This window comes from Phoenix dactylifera, chromosome 9 (assembly GCF_009389715.1).
Source record: "Phoenix dactylifera cultivar Barhee BC4 chromosome 9, palm_55x_up_171113_PBpolish2nd_filt_p, whole genome shotgun sequence".
Taxonomy (NCBI): domain Eukaryota; kingdom Viridiplantae; phylum Streptophyta; class Magnoliopsida; order Arecales; family Arecaceae; genus Phoenix; species Phoenix dactylifera.
In genome coordinates, this window is record NC_052400.1 from 445121 (window position 1) to 462719 (window position 17599).

General features: G+C 38.1%; 2 protein-coding genes across 8 annotated transcripts; one reads left to right on the plus strand and one right to left on the minus strand.

Annotated features, from left to right (window-relative positions):
* Window positions 1-613: 613 nt before the first annotated feature.
* LOC103715634 (ribosomal RNA processing protein 1 homolog) lies at window positions 614-7445 on the minus strand. 7 transcript variants are annotated; one of them, XM_008803325.4, is made up of 4 exons: window positions 5598-7445; window positions 2539-2597; window positions 1119-1190; window positions 614-1028 (listed from the first exon to the last, which is right to left on the minus strand). In XM_008803325.4, the coding sequence occupies exon 1, from the start codon at window positions 7290-7292 to the stop codon at window positions 5604-5606; it is 1689 nt and encodes a 562-aa protein (XP_008801547.2). In that variant the 5' UTR covers window positions 7293-7445; the 3' UTR covers window positions 614-1028; window positions 1119-1190; window positions 2539-2597; window positions 5598-5603. The 7 variants fall into 7 exon arrangements, with proteins under 7 accessions (XP_008801547.2, XP_026663701.2, XP_026663700.2 ...); XM_026807900.2 differs by lacking the exon at window positions 1119-1190 and having other exon boundaries at window positions 614-1065; XM_026807899.2 differs by lacking the exon at window positions 1119-1190 and having other exon boundaries at window positions 614-1118.
* A 78-nt stretch (window positions 7446-7523) lies between these two features.
* LOC103715635 lies at window positions 7524-16750 on the plus strand. The gene is made up of 9 exons (XM_008803326.3): window positions 7524-7872; window positions 7997-8237; window positions 8307-8371; window positions 8504-8568; window positions 9498-9584; window positions 10009-10139; window positions 11949-12054; window positions 14747-15003; window positions 15724-16750. Exons 1-9 carry the CDS (start codon window positions 7658-7660, stop codon window positions 16165-16167), a joined length of 1611 nt encoding a protein of 536 aa, XP_008801548.2. The 5' UTR covers window positions 7524-7657; the 3' UTR covers window positions 16168-16750.
* Window positions 16751-17599: the final 849 nt, after the last annotated feature.

The window sequence follows — 17599 nt, forward strand, 5'->3', positions numbered from 1 at the left end:
ATTAGAGCTTCTCATCCTTGAAGGAAGAAAATGGACTCTTAACAAGTGGCCAAAGGAGGAGCGCTCGCCATAGAGAATTCCAGGCCCAGAGACCTGCATCGCCTTTCAAGGATGCAGCCTTTTGTGGTCAGCACAGATCAAGGCTGCATAAGAAAAAGTTACCTATACGAGCGCGCCCGAATCCTGCTCGAAAAAGACTCGGCCTCGATGATTGCATGGATATGAGATTCGGAGCTCGACACAAGGTCTGAGTCTAGCCCGCTGATCCGTATTGTTCGCAGACTCTTGGGCGAGGTTGGCCTGTCGCAGACCTGACATGTCTACAGAAAGACGAATAGCACGGCTGATTGATAGCCTTATTCGCCGTCCACCACTCTGAAACTTTCACCTGAAGAGACCATGTGTCAGTGCTTCATCTTCTTTTTTCTGATTATGTTGACCGCACCCATCAAAAATAAGAAAGGGATGCAGCCTTCCATCAAGTCCCGTGACTTTTTATCATACTATTATATCGATGTTCCATCTTATCAGAATGGCCTGAGAGAACCATGCACGGGGTGACCGAGGTGGCTGCATGGAAATCACAATAAGCAAGAGAATCCAACTAGTAATAATAACACTACAAGAATTCAAACCCAGGGCTTCAATTTGAGCAAAATGGCAAGCCTATCCAACTAGAACAGTAGCACTCCAAGAAATCAACATTCAACTGCAGCATGGGAAAACTCTTTCAAGTAATTATATGATAACCAAGCCTTGCAAACCAGGCAGCTTTGCATCAAAATATTTATCATTTGTTTTGTAATTTTTTGATCCAATGCTAAATCCACTAATCACTGTCATGCCAGTTAGAGATCGCCATCCCCTCCAGCTTCATTGTTGCTTATTTCTCCATACAGCCAAAAAATACTGTGTTTCATTCAACATGTGCATAATCCCCGACCATGTGGAGATGGAGATCCGGTACAAGCAGCAAAGATACTGGCCAGAACTGATATCAGAAGCTCGAAGACGCTTGTGAGCTCTTCCTGACATGGTAGATAGGCAACCCTTGCTACATTAATACTTACAAGCAGTAAAGATTGAAGAAGATGAGAACAAATGATCAGCCACTTCACCTTCAAAAGCCAGAACTATATAGTGACAATCTATACTCTCAACGATCAAGTCAGGAATAAAATGTTCTCCAACTGGGGAAGAAAACACAGAAAATGCATAGAACAGAAGCATTTTTTGTTGTCATAATTGACTCCCGAAACATGCATCTAATTGCAGTTACATAATTGTAATTATATATTGAAATAATGGAAGCATTTGAGCACAAGTGACAAGTTACTTAAGTTCCGAAAGAAGATAGTTATTTTCACTCTAGATATGTTTCCCTCTTAGAAGTGAAGAAAGGTCTCTCTCTCTCTCTCTCTCTCTCTCTCTCTGTGCAGCTCAAAGGAAAAAAACTAATATACTGAAGAACAGAACTTGGAAGAGGGTGACAATTGGCATGTGTTGCAATTGTAGAACAACATTCATAAACTCTAAACTAGATTCGCACAATTGATTAATTAAACAAGCAAATTCAAATTCTCAAATAATCTTCACCCTGTCTCCAGGAAGAAATATAAATGATAAGTTCCCCTGCTCCCTCAGCGGCTTCAGTATGTTCCCCTTCATTATAGCCTACATTCACAATGATCTGCCCTCAGCCACATATTCAGAAATAGCAAGGATTCCAAAAATTCCAACATAATTATCATTTGCTCCTCAGGCTGAAAAAACATGACTTCATTATACACAGTCTAGATTGTCATGAACATTATTGCAATCATCGTTGCTAATGATGTCTGCAAAGTTAGTACATTTAGAATTTATTATCTAGTAGAAGCCACCATTCAAACTCAAAATTATCTTGCTATGTTCGCTACCTGCTCAACTTGGTAAGACCAAGGATTGCACTTTTTGATGCTCATCAGACTACACCCTATTGATGAACTCTCTGAACTATCTCTGGCTATAATCTCAATTCTTGTGTTTCTAAAGCACAAATTTACGCTGACACCTGCCTCCCAGTCTGTGATTCTATTCAAGAACTACATATATTTATCTACATTTTGTATATCCTTGCCAGGACCTAAACTAGATGCACATTGTAATGCTTCCAGTTCTTCTGATAGTTTATAGAAGTTTATCCAGAGATCCTATTAGTTGCATGCCCACGAACAGATCTTCGCTCAGCCACAAACATTGTATCTGTAAAACTACAATTCAGAGTACAAGGAAGGTGTCCCTGAAAACTCGCGGTGGAAAGTAAATTGGGATTGCCTTAAAAAAGAGAAAGACATAATGAATAGTACTTAGGAGCAAGTAAGCAGAAAGCAAATTGCTGGCTTACTCAAAAGCACGGACAAAAATCAATCCAATTTTAAGCTACTGGCTGTGAAATGAAGCAGCTCTTCCACACAGACAGTCAAGAAAGATTTGTTTAGGCTGATTTAAGTCCTAGAATGCCCATGGAAAGTACTGAATGGGAAAAGGTAGAATTACCTCCAACTTCTCTAAAGCTTGAGCAGCACAAGTGGATAACTGAGGTCCGTAATGATAACCTGCCATGACCAAAGAGTTCTCCATGTCACAACATTGAAAAGAAAGAACATTTAGATTGCACTCCATAAAAGAAGTTACACTATGATCCTCCTACTCCATAACCTATACTAGCAAGGTACAGGTGTAGAAGAACATAAAATACATCTATTTAGTAACAAAGACTAGCACTTGCACGGCATCAAGATAACATTGGACATCCAGACAAGTTACTGAATGGTATAGCATTTCAAATCCTCTTGAAGATTAAAAGAGATGTAAAGGAGTATCTTTGTTGCTTGCAAGATCTCAAGAATATTAACTTGTTGATAATGACCATTAACACAATTACTTTCTGACTTGGTTAAATCATATAAGATTTGTCAGTTTATGGACAGCTACAGTTACAGATTACAGTTAGATAGGACCCAATAAGGATCTTAAAAGAATATATAATTACATGATCAAAGATACTGGTATTGCCACTCTCCAAACCCACTGGAATTCTCCTACATGCCTTGATGATAATTAGAGATATCAATGAAGCAATAAAAGGTAATGGTGGGGCATTGCAGTCCAACCTTAACAAATGTGCTAACAAAAATTATCTGGAAGCACATTCTATCTATCTTCTACTTGTGTTGCTTTTTCCAACAATACTGGGGACTCATCTTTCTAGATTCCAAAATTTGCAAACATAATATTCTACCCTCTTCTCATTCAACCTTGTTGATATGAAACAGTCCCAGAATTCCTCTCCTTAGCTTATCTTGGGTGTGGATTCTAAATAGTCTCCCTTGATATCATCTCCATAATTAACTCAACTTTCTACCACATTGATTTTGGTACCATATCAAGTTTCATCATCCAGAGAAGCTTGTCTTAATAAGAAAACCACTATTGCACATAGATAGAATTCATGCAAAACGTAGTAGTCAAACAGTGGACTGAAAGATGACCTGGTTCTGTCATTATGGTTGGCAAGTAGGATTCATGCAAGATGGATAAGTAAAAACTGTGCAACTCTGAAAACCCACAATTATCATTAACTAAACATACGAGGCATACAGAGTCAATCCTAAATAACATATTTACTTGCCAATAGTACGAATTACTATGGTAGCCATTACATGACTCCTGACTCTACCAAGCAATCATTACATTTATGTTTAATATGATCCAGATTATGAAAACTAAATCAGTGAAAACCCATGAAAGAAAAAAATCTTGAAGCTCAAAGCCGCATTCTAAATAAGCAACAGCACAAGAAAAAATAACGGAAACATGTTTATGCTTACACGAATTCAGATGTGACATTTTACATTCAACATTTGACACTAATGTATTATGAGTTCGTATAAGATGAGCAAGTTGCGTTTGTCTCTTCATAGGTCAAAACTGGCACAAATGAAAACCTCCTTTAAGAATGATCCCAAATATAGATTTAAATCTTACAGAGAGAAAGAGAGTAAAACTTAAAACATTAATTGTCACAGACAGCCAAGACAATGACTTGATAACCTATGCCTCTCAGTCACATAAAGTCTTTAACAATGATGCAATGCCTAATCATGACAGAACAATATTGCTGACTTCATAGAGAACATTATATGCCCAGATGATGAGCTTCCTACAACTGTCAAGTAGTGTCACTAGCAGGATTCCATAGATTTTTCAATTATATTTAATTATAATAATAGGAAATCTCTTGAAAAGATGGAACCTCAACATAATTTAATAAAAGAACTCCACCGTTCATTGGTAATCCTAGTTGGAATTAGCATATGCTGTAACATCATGATCATCATTAAGATAAATTCATTGGTAAAAAACCTGCAACAAGATCATGCTCTCTAGATTGATCATACAGCCACGACTAGACACAGTGAATTATTGGATATACCAAAGATTCTGCATGCACCACATGTTGTTGGCGCAGATCTAATTAGAGGATCTGTATGAGTTTACTAGAGGATTTGTGGAGAAGTCTGTCCTAAATCTGCTACTTTTGTTTTCTTTTTCTACTTCTCCATCATTTTCTTTTTGTGTGGTGGTTTGTTTTTTTGGAAGGGAGGGGAGTTGGTAAACCTTCATATCTTTTAAAATGTTAAAGAAAAGTTGTATGAGATTGATTAGAATTGCTGTTGGGGTAAATCACAACCCAAAGGAAAAAAATCAGATAAGAGTTTTCTACAAAAAAAAAAGAAAAATCCTATATGCATAGACAGCCAAAAATTTCTTTCCAATAAGTAGCAAACCACATCTCCGAGGAATAATTAGCATAACGGTTATATTCCATAGTGTGCAACCATCACAACTGAAAGAACAAGCCTCTTGCATCACAATGGAGCAGTGCAGGACTTAAACAATGAGTCGCGTGCAATACTCCCCAATTCCAATTGGGTGCATGCACGTAATTTACCAAATCCTAGAAAAGAATGCCATTAAGCATCCGGTAAAAACGAAAAAATGTTCTGCTATCTCTATCTCCCTCTCTCAAATTTATGTTCCCAGTTAACCTTTCTAAGATTCACCTACATCTCCTTCATATATTCAAATATTACAAAAAAAATAAAAAGTAAAATTATAGATTTAGTTGTCCAAAGGTAATTCTCATAACAGAGACAAAACAGATTAAACTGAAAAAACTATGTTCAAACTCTGCATTTGAAGTTTCCATAAAATATACAAAAAAGCTATCACCTGCTATTAAAAAGAGGTAAAAATATTCATGTCCATCATAACATACAGGGAAATAAAAGCATCAAAATATCCTGCTAATATAGCTAAAATCATCATAACATATTAAGTTTCCATCAAGTCCAAGCAGAAAAGCATTTTAATGGTACAAGATAATGTCACAGTGTATCATGTAACAGATCTTATAACAATTCTAGATATAACATTCGTGCAATGCTTGGAACCAAGTAGAAAATGAACCTGCAAGTTAAACAAACTATAAAGCTAAACTATCAAAGTATCAGAAACAAACACAGTGAAGAAATTATGATGGTTACACTTACACTGATCTATGCAGAAAGCCTTTGTAGCTTCCGGAGGTGCTTGACAGCTGAAGAAACAGTGGAGATCTTCCTGCCCTTCTTGACGGAGTTGGCCTTCACCTTGATCTTTTTAACTGTGGGAGGGGTCTCTTTAATAGGGCCAGGAGGAATACCTTTCTTCAGTGCACTACCTCTCGGGGTAGCAGATGGTGGCAATCTCAAACTCTGGGGAGGCAAAGGACTGTGAGGCTTCCACACCAAGTTGCTCTTCATTGAAAACCGAACCTTCTTTGCACTCTTCTCTCCGCTCTTTCCAGCTATGCTGTCTCCATTAACATCAGTTCCACTAACAGTGGCCTTCCCCTCTGCACTCTTTGCTCTTTTTCTCTTCTTAGGCACAGTATCAGTAACCAGTTTTGCTGGCAGAGCATTCAATCTTTCGCCATCATTTGCCAAGCCAGCTTCAGCAGCAGCTTTCTCGAACTGCTTCTGAAGATTTGAGATTACACATTCATCAAAATTAATCAAGTCATGCGTTTCTGCAGCATCCCCATTAATATTCCCACCATTAGCAAGATCATTAAGCTCACTCAATGGTTTGGCATCATTAATTTCTGTAGTTGAATCCAAAGACTTCTTCTTTTTGGACTTATTCTTTTTCTGAGTACCATCCAATGCTTTCTTTGTTTTCTTCTTCTCCTTTTTTTTCTTCTTCTTGAGTGGCTGATCGTCTGAAGCCCCATCACCATTTCCCATGTCCACGTCAACTTGTTCAGAGTTATCTGAGAACATGGGCTCGGGCACCTTCACTGAATTCCCATTTGCCAGATGCTGGACTGAGATATGAACTCCGGATTTCTCTAAATCCTTCTCCAATTTGAGAAAACCTTCATGCAAACCAAACAGGACTTTCCTATTGCCCTGAAGTGTCTCAGAAGCCGAAGCAGAGTCGAAGAACCTCTTCGAAAAGCTCAACACCAAAGGAATTTTTCCAAATTTCTCGGCGTCACTGCCAGACTCCACTTGATTTCCAGCCTTCTCAACATCCAATAGCTTCACACCGTTCTGGAGCAAGCGCTCGAAAACATTCACCTTGATCTTGTTCGCCAAGACCTTATCAGTAGACTTCTCCAGCACAGAGAGGAAGGGCTTCAGCAGCACGTCTAGGGTTTCCACCGCGAGCGGGAGGAACTCCTTAATCTCATCCAAGAAGATCTCGGCGAAGTGGTAGCTGACGCCCTGGGCCGGGTATTTATCGGCAGCAAGAAGCGATTTTTCCGACAGAATCCCTATCAGGCGGGCGGAAAGATCGAGATCCCAAGCGTTCTTCCTGAGGAGAAGGAAGAGGTGGCGGAGGAACCGCCGGATCAAGAGGTAGAACTTATCGAGGCGGAGAAAGTCGATGCCGGCCCACTCGCGGCGGACGGTGAGGATGAAGGCCTCGAAGTAGCGGGCGGCGAGGGGTGCGGCAAGGGCCTCGAGGAGATAGGCGAGGCGGTTGGTGAGGTCGATCTGGACGGGGAGCTTGTCGGAGTGCCAGACGCAGTAGAAGAGGCCCTTCCAGATCTTGAGGAGGTCACCGTCGGAGACGGCGGCGTCGAGCTGCTGGGGGAGCCAACTGGTGAGAGCGCGGACGGCCCGGTCGCGGGTGGACTTGTTGCACGATGCAAGGCGCTTCGCGATGGCCGTGCCGGAGAGGGGTGCCTCCATGACCATGGCAGCGGCCGGAGGGAGGAACACTAGACCGAAGCAGCGGCGGAGATCGAAGAGGCAAAAGGGGAAGAAGTTTAAAACCCTGTCCTTCTGATCGAAACCCTAGCCTGAGGAAAGAGCGGATTTAGCGCGGTCAACTTACCGCTTCAGGGAATGCCGGAATGGGAGCAATTCCAACGGGATTAGCCTGGACGGGGGTAAATATGGAATAGAAAAATTGAGCATCGTTCCCAAAATATCCCCGTCTTGGTGGGGTTAACGATGCGTTCGAGGGAGACGGAAAGGACGACATCGCAAGTGGGATGGAGGGTATCCATCAAAGGAGGCGTTGCAGCGAATAGTTTGTTCGCGACCGGGGGGATTCGAGAATGGTCTTCGTCGCCCTTCCCCCTCAAACCCTAATTTTCTACAGAAATCCTTCCTCCTCCCCCTTTCTGCTCGCCATCAATCTCTCCTCCGCCATTAGAATTCGCAAAAGAAGAGACATTGGCGCTACATTTAGAAGCAATGGCTCCTATTGGAGTAGTAATTCTCAGGAAGAGAAATCCCTCTCTCATCGCACCTCGATCGTCCTTTCTTCCAGGTTTCTTGATCCGAATCTTACTCGTTTTCTTTTATCTTATATCTTACAAAAATATTTTTTTATTATTTTCTTTGATATGAAGTGGAGAAATTGAAGGTAGTAATCCAATTTGATGGCTTCACAGGATTTGGTTGGGTAAATTGGACAACTGCTTTAAGCTATTGGTCTCGGGAATCATCACATTCTCCACTCTATTCTCGCTCAGTCCCGTGGCTGATGCCGTCAGTGACCAGGCCTACTCCTTGACGTATCAGTGTGAAGATGTTGGGAGTTATTACCACGATGTTGATGGGTTGAAAGGTGCTGCATTGATGAAGAAGCTCAATTCCATTGTTTCCCCTCACCTATCACTGCCTTACAAAGAGGTGGGTGCGCGTAATTCTAAAAGGAGAATTTTTGTTCTATAATTTACCATGTAGGTTTGCAACATCTAGGTGTGGGATGCGCTCAAGTTTCTTGATGCAGCTGATATTGATAACCCAGAAACCTCCTCAGAAGTGTATGCACACTTAGCTAATTATCTCTCTTCAATTTGCTGGCTTATATTTTAGCACTCAGTAATCGTGGATTCTTGTGTTTTTGTTAGATTACTAATCATTTCCTATCTAAATCTTCAAATAAAAAAATGCAGAATTGAAATCTACTCACTGAGACCAGTCTCGAAGCTGTTGGCAGGAAAGCCAGAAGGATGGAACAGTGAGTCATCCTCAACTATAATTAAATTAAATGATGGCTACTCTGTAGAATCAGTTTTTCCCTTGATTGTTTTATTTTTATTGTGCATAATGCTTGATGAATGCATTTGTTTATGCATGCACAAAACTATTTTTTTTAAAAAAAAAGATAATTTGGGTGACAAATTAGGAACATGAGATGCAAATGCAATGGGTTCTCTCGAAATATTACATCTCCAACACCTGAGTGAATGAAAGGAGCCAACATTCTTTTCCATTACTTTCTACGTCCCTTTGTGTTTGTCCTGCATGATACCAAATTTTCAGCATCCAGCACATTTTTTATTCTAGTTCTTGCTTCCATCTCAAGTATTGTTTTCAAATGTAGCAGCTTTATTTTGTAGTAATTTATGCTGCTTCATATTACCTGGAAACTTGAGAATGTGTCAGTAGTTATGGAAAGTAAATGGTTGGAATGATGCTGTCTCTGATCTTCCGTCAAATCAAGAGCCATGGAATTGTACCTATAATAACTGGTATTTGGTAAATCTAATTTCCATTCTATCTAGAAAATCAAAATCCCATACCAATGTATTCAAATCGTAAAATTTATGAAACTTTCAGAGTGATTGTTGATAGAAAAACTTGCTTAGGTGATGTTTAAATTGTAATTCTTGCAAATCTCATGCTTGAACTATTTGACTGTGAAACATAGAACAGAGAATGGAGGAAAAGGAGTGTCAAGAATCCCGGGAAGCGTATATATTTTACTAATACACTTTGAGTGATATGGTGGAATAAGTTAGCTATAGTCAAACTGAGCTCTTTTTTTTCCTGTTTCATTTGCTTCTAGTAGTACAGTTTCAATTGCTAATAAAGTTGTTAGGTTCTTTTTGGCTTCCTTATAATCTTAAGCTGCTTACATCACAATAACCATACTCTTCTTTGCAGGAGAACACTTATGGCCTCGTTCATATGGCCTAACAGATGGCCCATCTTTAACTGATTTACATAATATTCGTCCTGCAGATGTCAATGGTAAGATGGTTCTTTCAAATCACAACTAAGTAGAGATCTATAAGCAATAAGGTTGCAACCCCCCTGCATGGGTTTAAGAATGGTGTGAGTTTATTATAAATCACATAGATGCCTATCATGTGTATGCTTGCACGTTGTATCTACAAAACATGACTTATCCTGCCATTTTATGCTGAAGAACTGCTTGACATTTATATTATTTTACGTATGAGCTACAAAAGTTCAGAGCCGCCCAAAAAAAATCTCTCTGCACTCAACACCACTCATCCAATGTCCATCCAGTAAATTGGACAACAACCTGTTTAATGTCCCGATTCTTCTTTCAGTGTATCAGCTCAAGATGGCTTCGCTCCTGTAGCATATTGTGGTTGTGTGGTCCCTAATTTCTACATATACATTGAAAATTGCAGATCTTCTTTTTCAGTGAACTCGTCAAGGGGAAACAAGTTCTATGGAGAATGTGTTGCTAAATCAACTCATTGTTTGATGCCAGCAAACAATGAAGCTGCTCCTGACACTGAAACAGACAAGGAAAGATGGGCACCACCTTTACAGGTCTTTGTTATATTCTTTAGACCATGTGATGTGCTTGGTTCTTTTAATATTGCAACTAGGTTCTCACTGCATCACCTTACTGAGTGCCACATTTGTCAAAGCAATTGCATATCATCTGATATTCCCTTATTTTAATTTTTAATTAATGCTCAACCATGGAAATGATAGATCAAAGTGAGTACTGAGCACGTATATCTATTTGGAAATTTACAGGCTTCAAATATATATTATGAGATCAGAGATTGTAACCTTACTGTCATCTTAAGAGATCCCATGCTTGATGAAGCTTTTTGATAAATACCAGCCACATATCATGTTTTCTGCGCTTCTTGTAGAAAGAAAATGAAAATGAGAAAAGAGGTGTATGTTATGGAATTACCACAAGTTTTGCTTCACGTGGGATACTGGGGAAGGACAAATGAGCTTTATCGATGTTGATATTTGTTTTGCCTTCAATTGCTGGAGGGTGAGAGAGAGGCTTCTAGAGGCTCGACATGGTTCTTCCAAAGCCACTTTTAAGGAATAGGAGACACCTCACTTTTAGAGCGTGGATTTGTTATGGAGGTTTAAGATAGTTTCAATAACAATGGTCAAGAATCATTGTCCCATCTTCCTAGGATTGGTTTAAATAATTCTTCTGCACCATTCATTACCATTAAGGGTTTAATGGTTTATCAATGCAATCTCAGACAGATCATTTTTTATAACTTATTTTGGCCCCACTCCTAATAGGAACATCCTTATGTCCTTGCACATTCCATTTTACTTCAGTCAGTTCACTATGCTGTCCTTATGCTTTCTTGTTATATCAAATATCTGATGATCCTTAATTTATACATTTAAAAATTTGTGTAATTCAATAACTAAAGTTACTATTATTTAGCTTTTGATAACATATAAAAGTTTAAATAGCAAGGCTTTATCAGGAGTCATGTACTAGGGGAATATGATTAGTATTCTCAAAGTACAACCAAGTTTGTTTCATACAACTAAAAGAAATGGCAGTTGCTGGTGACAATAGAAGCTTAGATATGATACATAGGGTGTATATTATCAAAATTTATCTAATATTGGTGCGCTTGAATATTACTTGGGACATGAGAAATTTTGATATAAAAATTAGATTTGACTGATTTTGGTCTATTCTGTAAGTTCTTGGGAAATAGTGGACTTAGATTTGCAAAAATGGTAAAATACTCGACACACCCTTCTCTGAGGCATGGTGGCAATAAAAGGTACTTTTGCAAGAATATTGGAAGACTGTGGAATTCTACAATCATGGATTCTTTCTCTACTTAAGAGAACTTCTACTAAGCATGCTTCTTATGACAAAGGCATCTTTCTCTCTTTTCGTTGAGGGGATTTTATATCATAGTGGGACCTTTGGTGCTTTTAAGGACACTATGGAAGCTGGATTTTTTTTCTTTACTAGTTTTAGAAAAGGCATTGAGATTCTGTATACTGTTGAATTTTGAATGAAGCATGTACTCTGCAGAACATATAACAAATATGGGCCATTTGCTGTTTCAGATTTGTTCATCTCATGAAGTTTAGTCATTCATGTAGTTTATCCATCATGATAAGACCATTGATCAAGGTTCGCCATGTCGGTATCAAACCTTGTACCGGACCTCGTAATCGTATTCGATTCACGGTAGGGGCAAGGCATACCAAGTGTCAGTACGGTATGACTCCATATCGGTTTGGTACTGGTACGGTTTGGTATATCTGGTACTGCGAACCTTGACACTGATTTCATTTATGTTCCATCTTTCATATATAAAAGTACTTTGGTTTGTTAATTCACAGGTGCGGGGGGATATAGCAAGATCCCTGATGTATATGGCTGTATCTTATGGATTCCATCAGCCTGATGGGAACTCACATCTACAGCTTTCTGATTCCCCGAGCATTGGTAAGTTAATAATGATTGTTAACAAACTGAGTCATAATTTTATTTGATCACAGCAGGAACTTATCATGGATAGACAATAAAAAGGATAATCCATCTATTTGTTTCTTCATATAAAAGGCATCCTTAATCAACAAGTTAGAGCATGTATCCAGTAAAAAAAAAAAATTAAGAACAACAATGACCTGTTTAAGCAGATGCAGAATCTTGGAGTTAGGCTAACTAGAAGATATTATAAGCAATAATTGAACTGTAATAATTAAGAATTATCTATACTGAGTTGCCTTATTAGTTTTTTATATATTGATATTCCTCTTTACATTTTGAACTGATGATCGATTTTCTCGTATGGTTTGTCAAAGCAGTTGCGATAGACCATGCCACTTGTGGAAACATAAGGGAACATTGCTAGGAAAATGGTCTGCTTTTGGAGCTTTTATGCTTTTCTCATTAAAACTGCAATCATCGTTCTATTCTAAACTTAAAACTAGATCCTTCATAACTAGCATATCAAACCCCAAGGTCACATGTAAGATTCCATTAAAGTTGGGGCATTATGTAAATCTTTAATGTTTTAACAAAATATTTTTGTAGAAAAATATGGAGGCTTGAGATTGTGAGATATCATTTATGATGTACTTTTTGATTTTAATTAATGACTGAGCTATGATTAAAGCTCATGTATTGTACAAACAGTTATGAGAAGGATCTCAGTTGCTTTTCAGGAGAATTAGGAAGTTCTCATTTCAAATCTTAAGGTCTATATTGTGCTCCAATCGAAGATTGTGATAACTAGATTTTTCTGCATGTTTAAGCTGCGAGTTTTATAGCTAGCTGTTATTGTGCACAATCGTGATTAGCAGTAGTAGCAGCAAACATGTAAAAGCAAGTTTATTCAGCTATCTTTTTGTTGAGAGAAAGCTTATTCAGCTATCAGAATCTATTATGCACTCACATTTTTTTCATTTTACCTAACTTACTATAGGAAGCATAAAATTCCTTTCTCATGACATTGGAAGGTTATATGTGAGCAATTTCGAGTTTTCATGCGGTGCTAGCACATATGTGAATGCCTAGTTCTTTTCACTGAATTTTGTATAATTTTAGCAAGTGCTTCTTATAGGGCTAGGTGGTAAAAGAAATGATGTTAATATTTATAAATGTGGCACCCACACATGTTTTGAGTGTTGTGTGAGTGTATCATATACATGCATAATTATGGTATTCATCTACATATATCTATCTACATATATCTATTTATATATCCATTCATCTAATGTATGTATTTGAGATGCATACTTCTTGCTAAATCATTAATGCTAGAGTTTAAATTTTTTTCAAGCTTTAGATAGTTTTATCGATCTCTAAATTAGCCAATAGATTGGTCTCAACAATTTAATGACCAACAACATTCCTCAATAGGAATAACACTGTATTAACCATCTTGATGCACAACTATCGCCAAAGAATTGTCATTTCATTATCAAATATTTGGCAAGAATTGTATAAACTGTATCACTCTTTGTGTGATCCAAGAGGATCGTCTACCATCGTGGACCAATCTGACCTCTTAGGGTAGGTCTGGATGGGGTTTGGGAGCAAGATCTACCACTTCTAGGACTTAGTTGCGAATTAAAACTTTTGGAAACCATAACTTCTAATCTAGAAGGAATTTGAGAACATGACAAAAGATGGTTGATATAGGAGTCAAGATCTAGCTTCTCTCCAAATTTGAAAAATTTGTAACATTTTTTTTCAAAAAATTCAGCCCCAACTAGGAGAGGAATCCGATCTGAATTCTAACGGGGCAGACTTCACTAATATAAGTAGAAGACTTGTACTACATTTTTGTATACATTCAAGTGGATGAAGGTAAAAGAGGTTTTATCGTGCTTTCTTCCCTATCTTTCTTTTTAACTAGAAGATGAATCTAGCTAAATTTAAAACACAGACCTCACTAGTAAAAAAAAAAAAAGGACTCTGTATCACTTTTAATGATCTTTAATGAAAGCAAAGGGTTCAGATCTCTATTTTCGAAAATTATCTTATTTATTATTATTTTGGAATGTCTGAGCTGAGTGATTGAAGGAATTTCTTCTCATTGGATCAAGTTACTAGCGAGCTTTGTCCTTCTACTTTCTTCTACTCCATGCGTATGAAAGTATGGTACAAGGCCTTTATTTACACTAGTGAAGTCTGCCCTTTTAGAATGCAGATCATATTCCTTTCCTAGTTGGGACCAATTTTCGCAAAATGAAAAATATTATAAAATTTTTCAAATTTGAAGAGAATCTGGATCTCAACTCCCACATTAACTTAGTCTCAGAATCATCAAATTTCTCCCGGATTAGAAGTTATTGTTTCCTAAAGTTTCAGTTTGTGATTGAATCCTAGATGTGGCCGATCTTATTCCAAACCCTATTCAAGCCTACCCCAAGTGGTCAGGTTGGTCCATGGCGGTTCAGGTGATCTATGGGTGCGCACATGCATGTGTAAACACATGGCTGGCCTATGTTCTGGTGACAAGCAAAGTACCCGAAAATCGGTTGAACGTCCAACTTGTATTATGATAATCTTCTGTCATTGTATGAGATTCATATATTCTCTTCGTATATTGATAGATTTATCCGTTGCTTTTCTAACCAGATTTCAGTAAAACGGTTTTCATACTCATGTCAGCATATATTTCTTTTAGGAAGAAATGAGATGGGTCTCCTTTCTGCATTACTACAATGGAATGAACTTGATCCACCTTCAAGAGCTGAGCAGTTGAGAAATGAGAGAATATGCAGGCTCTACCAGCACAACAGGAATCCCTTCATTGATCATCCAGAATATGCCAATCTCATATGGAAGCATGGCACTCCAAGCAGTCCAACTGTGCGCAACACCTCGCCAAAGGCTTGGATTAATGAGTTCCACTATAGCAATAAAGGCAAAGACCAAAATGAGGTGTGTTTCTCCACAAGCAAATATTTCATATTGTCCATTATCTTAAATCATGAAGACTTCTCCCATAAATGTGAAAAATTAGACTAAACATTGATTCTCATTTTATATTCAAGAATTGTCTAAGCTAATATGATGTTGTTACAAAGTATATGTTACATAAGTTTTCTGCATTCTTCAGATTTCACCTTTGAGGGCTTTATGGTTGAATTATCTAAACAAGCCAGAATGCATGGACCGGGTTTTTTTGGGGTGTGCGCATGCAGAAATATGTATATATATATCGCTATAGTTTTCAAGCAAGCATTAGAAGACTGAAAAGATTGCCAGCTATTTGAGTACTAACTACCAACATCTGTTTTAGATATAGTCTTAGATGTGATTGGCAGATATTTTAATAATTTTGGAAAATTTCAGTAACTTGCTGGACTTGGTAGGACTGAGCAATTAAGGCTAAGCTATAGGTGGAATTATGCATCTAAAAATCAGCCTGGCCTTGGAAACTGCATTATGACACAAAACCAGGAACAAAGATAAAGCCAAACGCATGATAACTACTGCACAATCCTGACCATAGATAACACAAGAGCACCAGTTTCTGTTGAGAACAAGGTAAATAGCCGGTTGCAACTCCTGTGTATCGTCTTTGCAACTTTTTTCAAGCAATAACTTAAGCTACTCCTGGAGTAAATATTATAATGGCAGTTTATTCAATTGGTGCAGTTTATTGAGATTGTAGTTGGGCCATCAACTGATGCAGCATCCCTGAAGCTTATATTGTATAATGGAAGTAACGGAAGAATGTACAGGTCATTGTCACTGTCAGACAATGAAGCTTTTAGTGTCAGCAAAAGTGGATCAGGATTTCTCATCTACACAGCTTTTATTCCTATCCAGAACGGTCCTGCTGATGGTATAGCATTGCTTTCAGGCAGAGATGGAAAACAGTTTGAAGTGTTGCAGTTTCTGTCTTACGGAGGTACTGTCAGAGCGATGGATGGTCCGGCAAAAGGCACTGAATCTATGGATATTATGGTTCAAGAAACAGAAGGGTCATCAGAACATGATTCATTAGGATTGACAGGTCAGAAGCTTGGAGAGTACAAATGGTTAAAGTTCACTGGAGATGCAACCCCAGGAGAGCCAAATATTGGGCAGAGGCTGTAGGACCTTTATTTCACCAGATATTAGCACAAGTCAGGTGTCGTCACTGGTTTATCTAATGATAATAAGATATTGCTATTGGTGTACACTATCCTCGGTTAACAATTAATCAAGCTGGAGCCTGGGACATAACCTGCCAAAGTTGTTCTTTATCTGGCTATGTTGCTTCCTCATGTTGGTTGGAAATGAACTAGAATACAGATGTCTCATTTGATAAAAGGATGGTGGTTTCTCTCCTGATCATAGCCAAGAAGAAAAGAAACTTATGGCCACATTGAATAGATTCAGGAAAATTGGAGATTGGCCAGGAATCCTGCATCATCATCGTGGATGTAGGGATACAGCGGGTAGTCTTTACTTTGTTTTTTCAGTCTGAGGATGATGGTTTGATTCTCGGACATTCAGCGTTCCCTTATGCAAGTATGCGATCTCTTGTTCCTTTCTGTCCCCTCCCTTGAAATGAGATTGGGAAATGGCATGTCTTTGTGACCAAAGTTTTATCTTTTAATGCGTATCTCTTGCTCTGGCAACATTGTTTCTCTCACTATTTTCAGATTTTAATCATAATATTCATTTATGATAATGAGATATTCCATGCGTGGGCTCATTTGTTTCCACAAGTCCAACAAATCTAGATTACCTAGGGGTTATGAATGGAGATGAGGAATGTAGCCATTCATTCTGTTCACCACTGTGTTGGACACCACTGTTGCGTTATTTTGGGACACATCAGATGATTGAGATTCTTTCATATATCTTGGACATTGCTGGAGAGGAGCTATGGATTTATGAGGAATGTAGTCAGTCTCTCCTTGTTATATGCTCCTGATAAATTTTTTTTTTATTCCTGTGGAAGTAACTAGAATTGCACCACACCATAACAGAACAGGTTGATTTCTTCATATAAATTGTATACATCATGCCCAGCTTTATGAAACCTTGAAAAATTAAAAAAAAGGTCTATTAAAGACACAAGATTCTTGATGCATGGGACTTGACATGTCTGTCTCTCTTATGTGAGCTAAATACAATGCATCTATAAAGAAACTGTAAAACTTTTTTTTTTTGGCCTTTTGTTGAGTTCCATTGAACCTTCGAATGAATCTACTACAAATGAAATGTGATTGCTTCCATCCATCTCTATTATCTCCAATCCCTGAAGCCCTCTACTTGCACCTTCACGTCCTAAAGTATAAAAGTTAAAAGGATATTTATTACCAATAAAAAATCAAGAAGATATATTAAAAGATGTTAAAGAAATACAAATTTTGCACTCTGATGAGCCAAGATTAAATAATACTCCAAAGCAAGACCACCTGATTTTTGCGAGGCACGTGCTAGAATAAGCTAATGCTCCACGTTCATACACAGAAGCGTTTCCGTTCCCACTTATATGTGCAGCGTTCGCACAGAAGTTTTTTTTAATAATAAATAC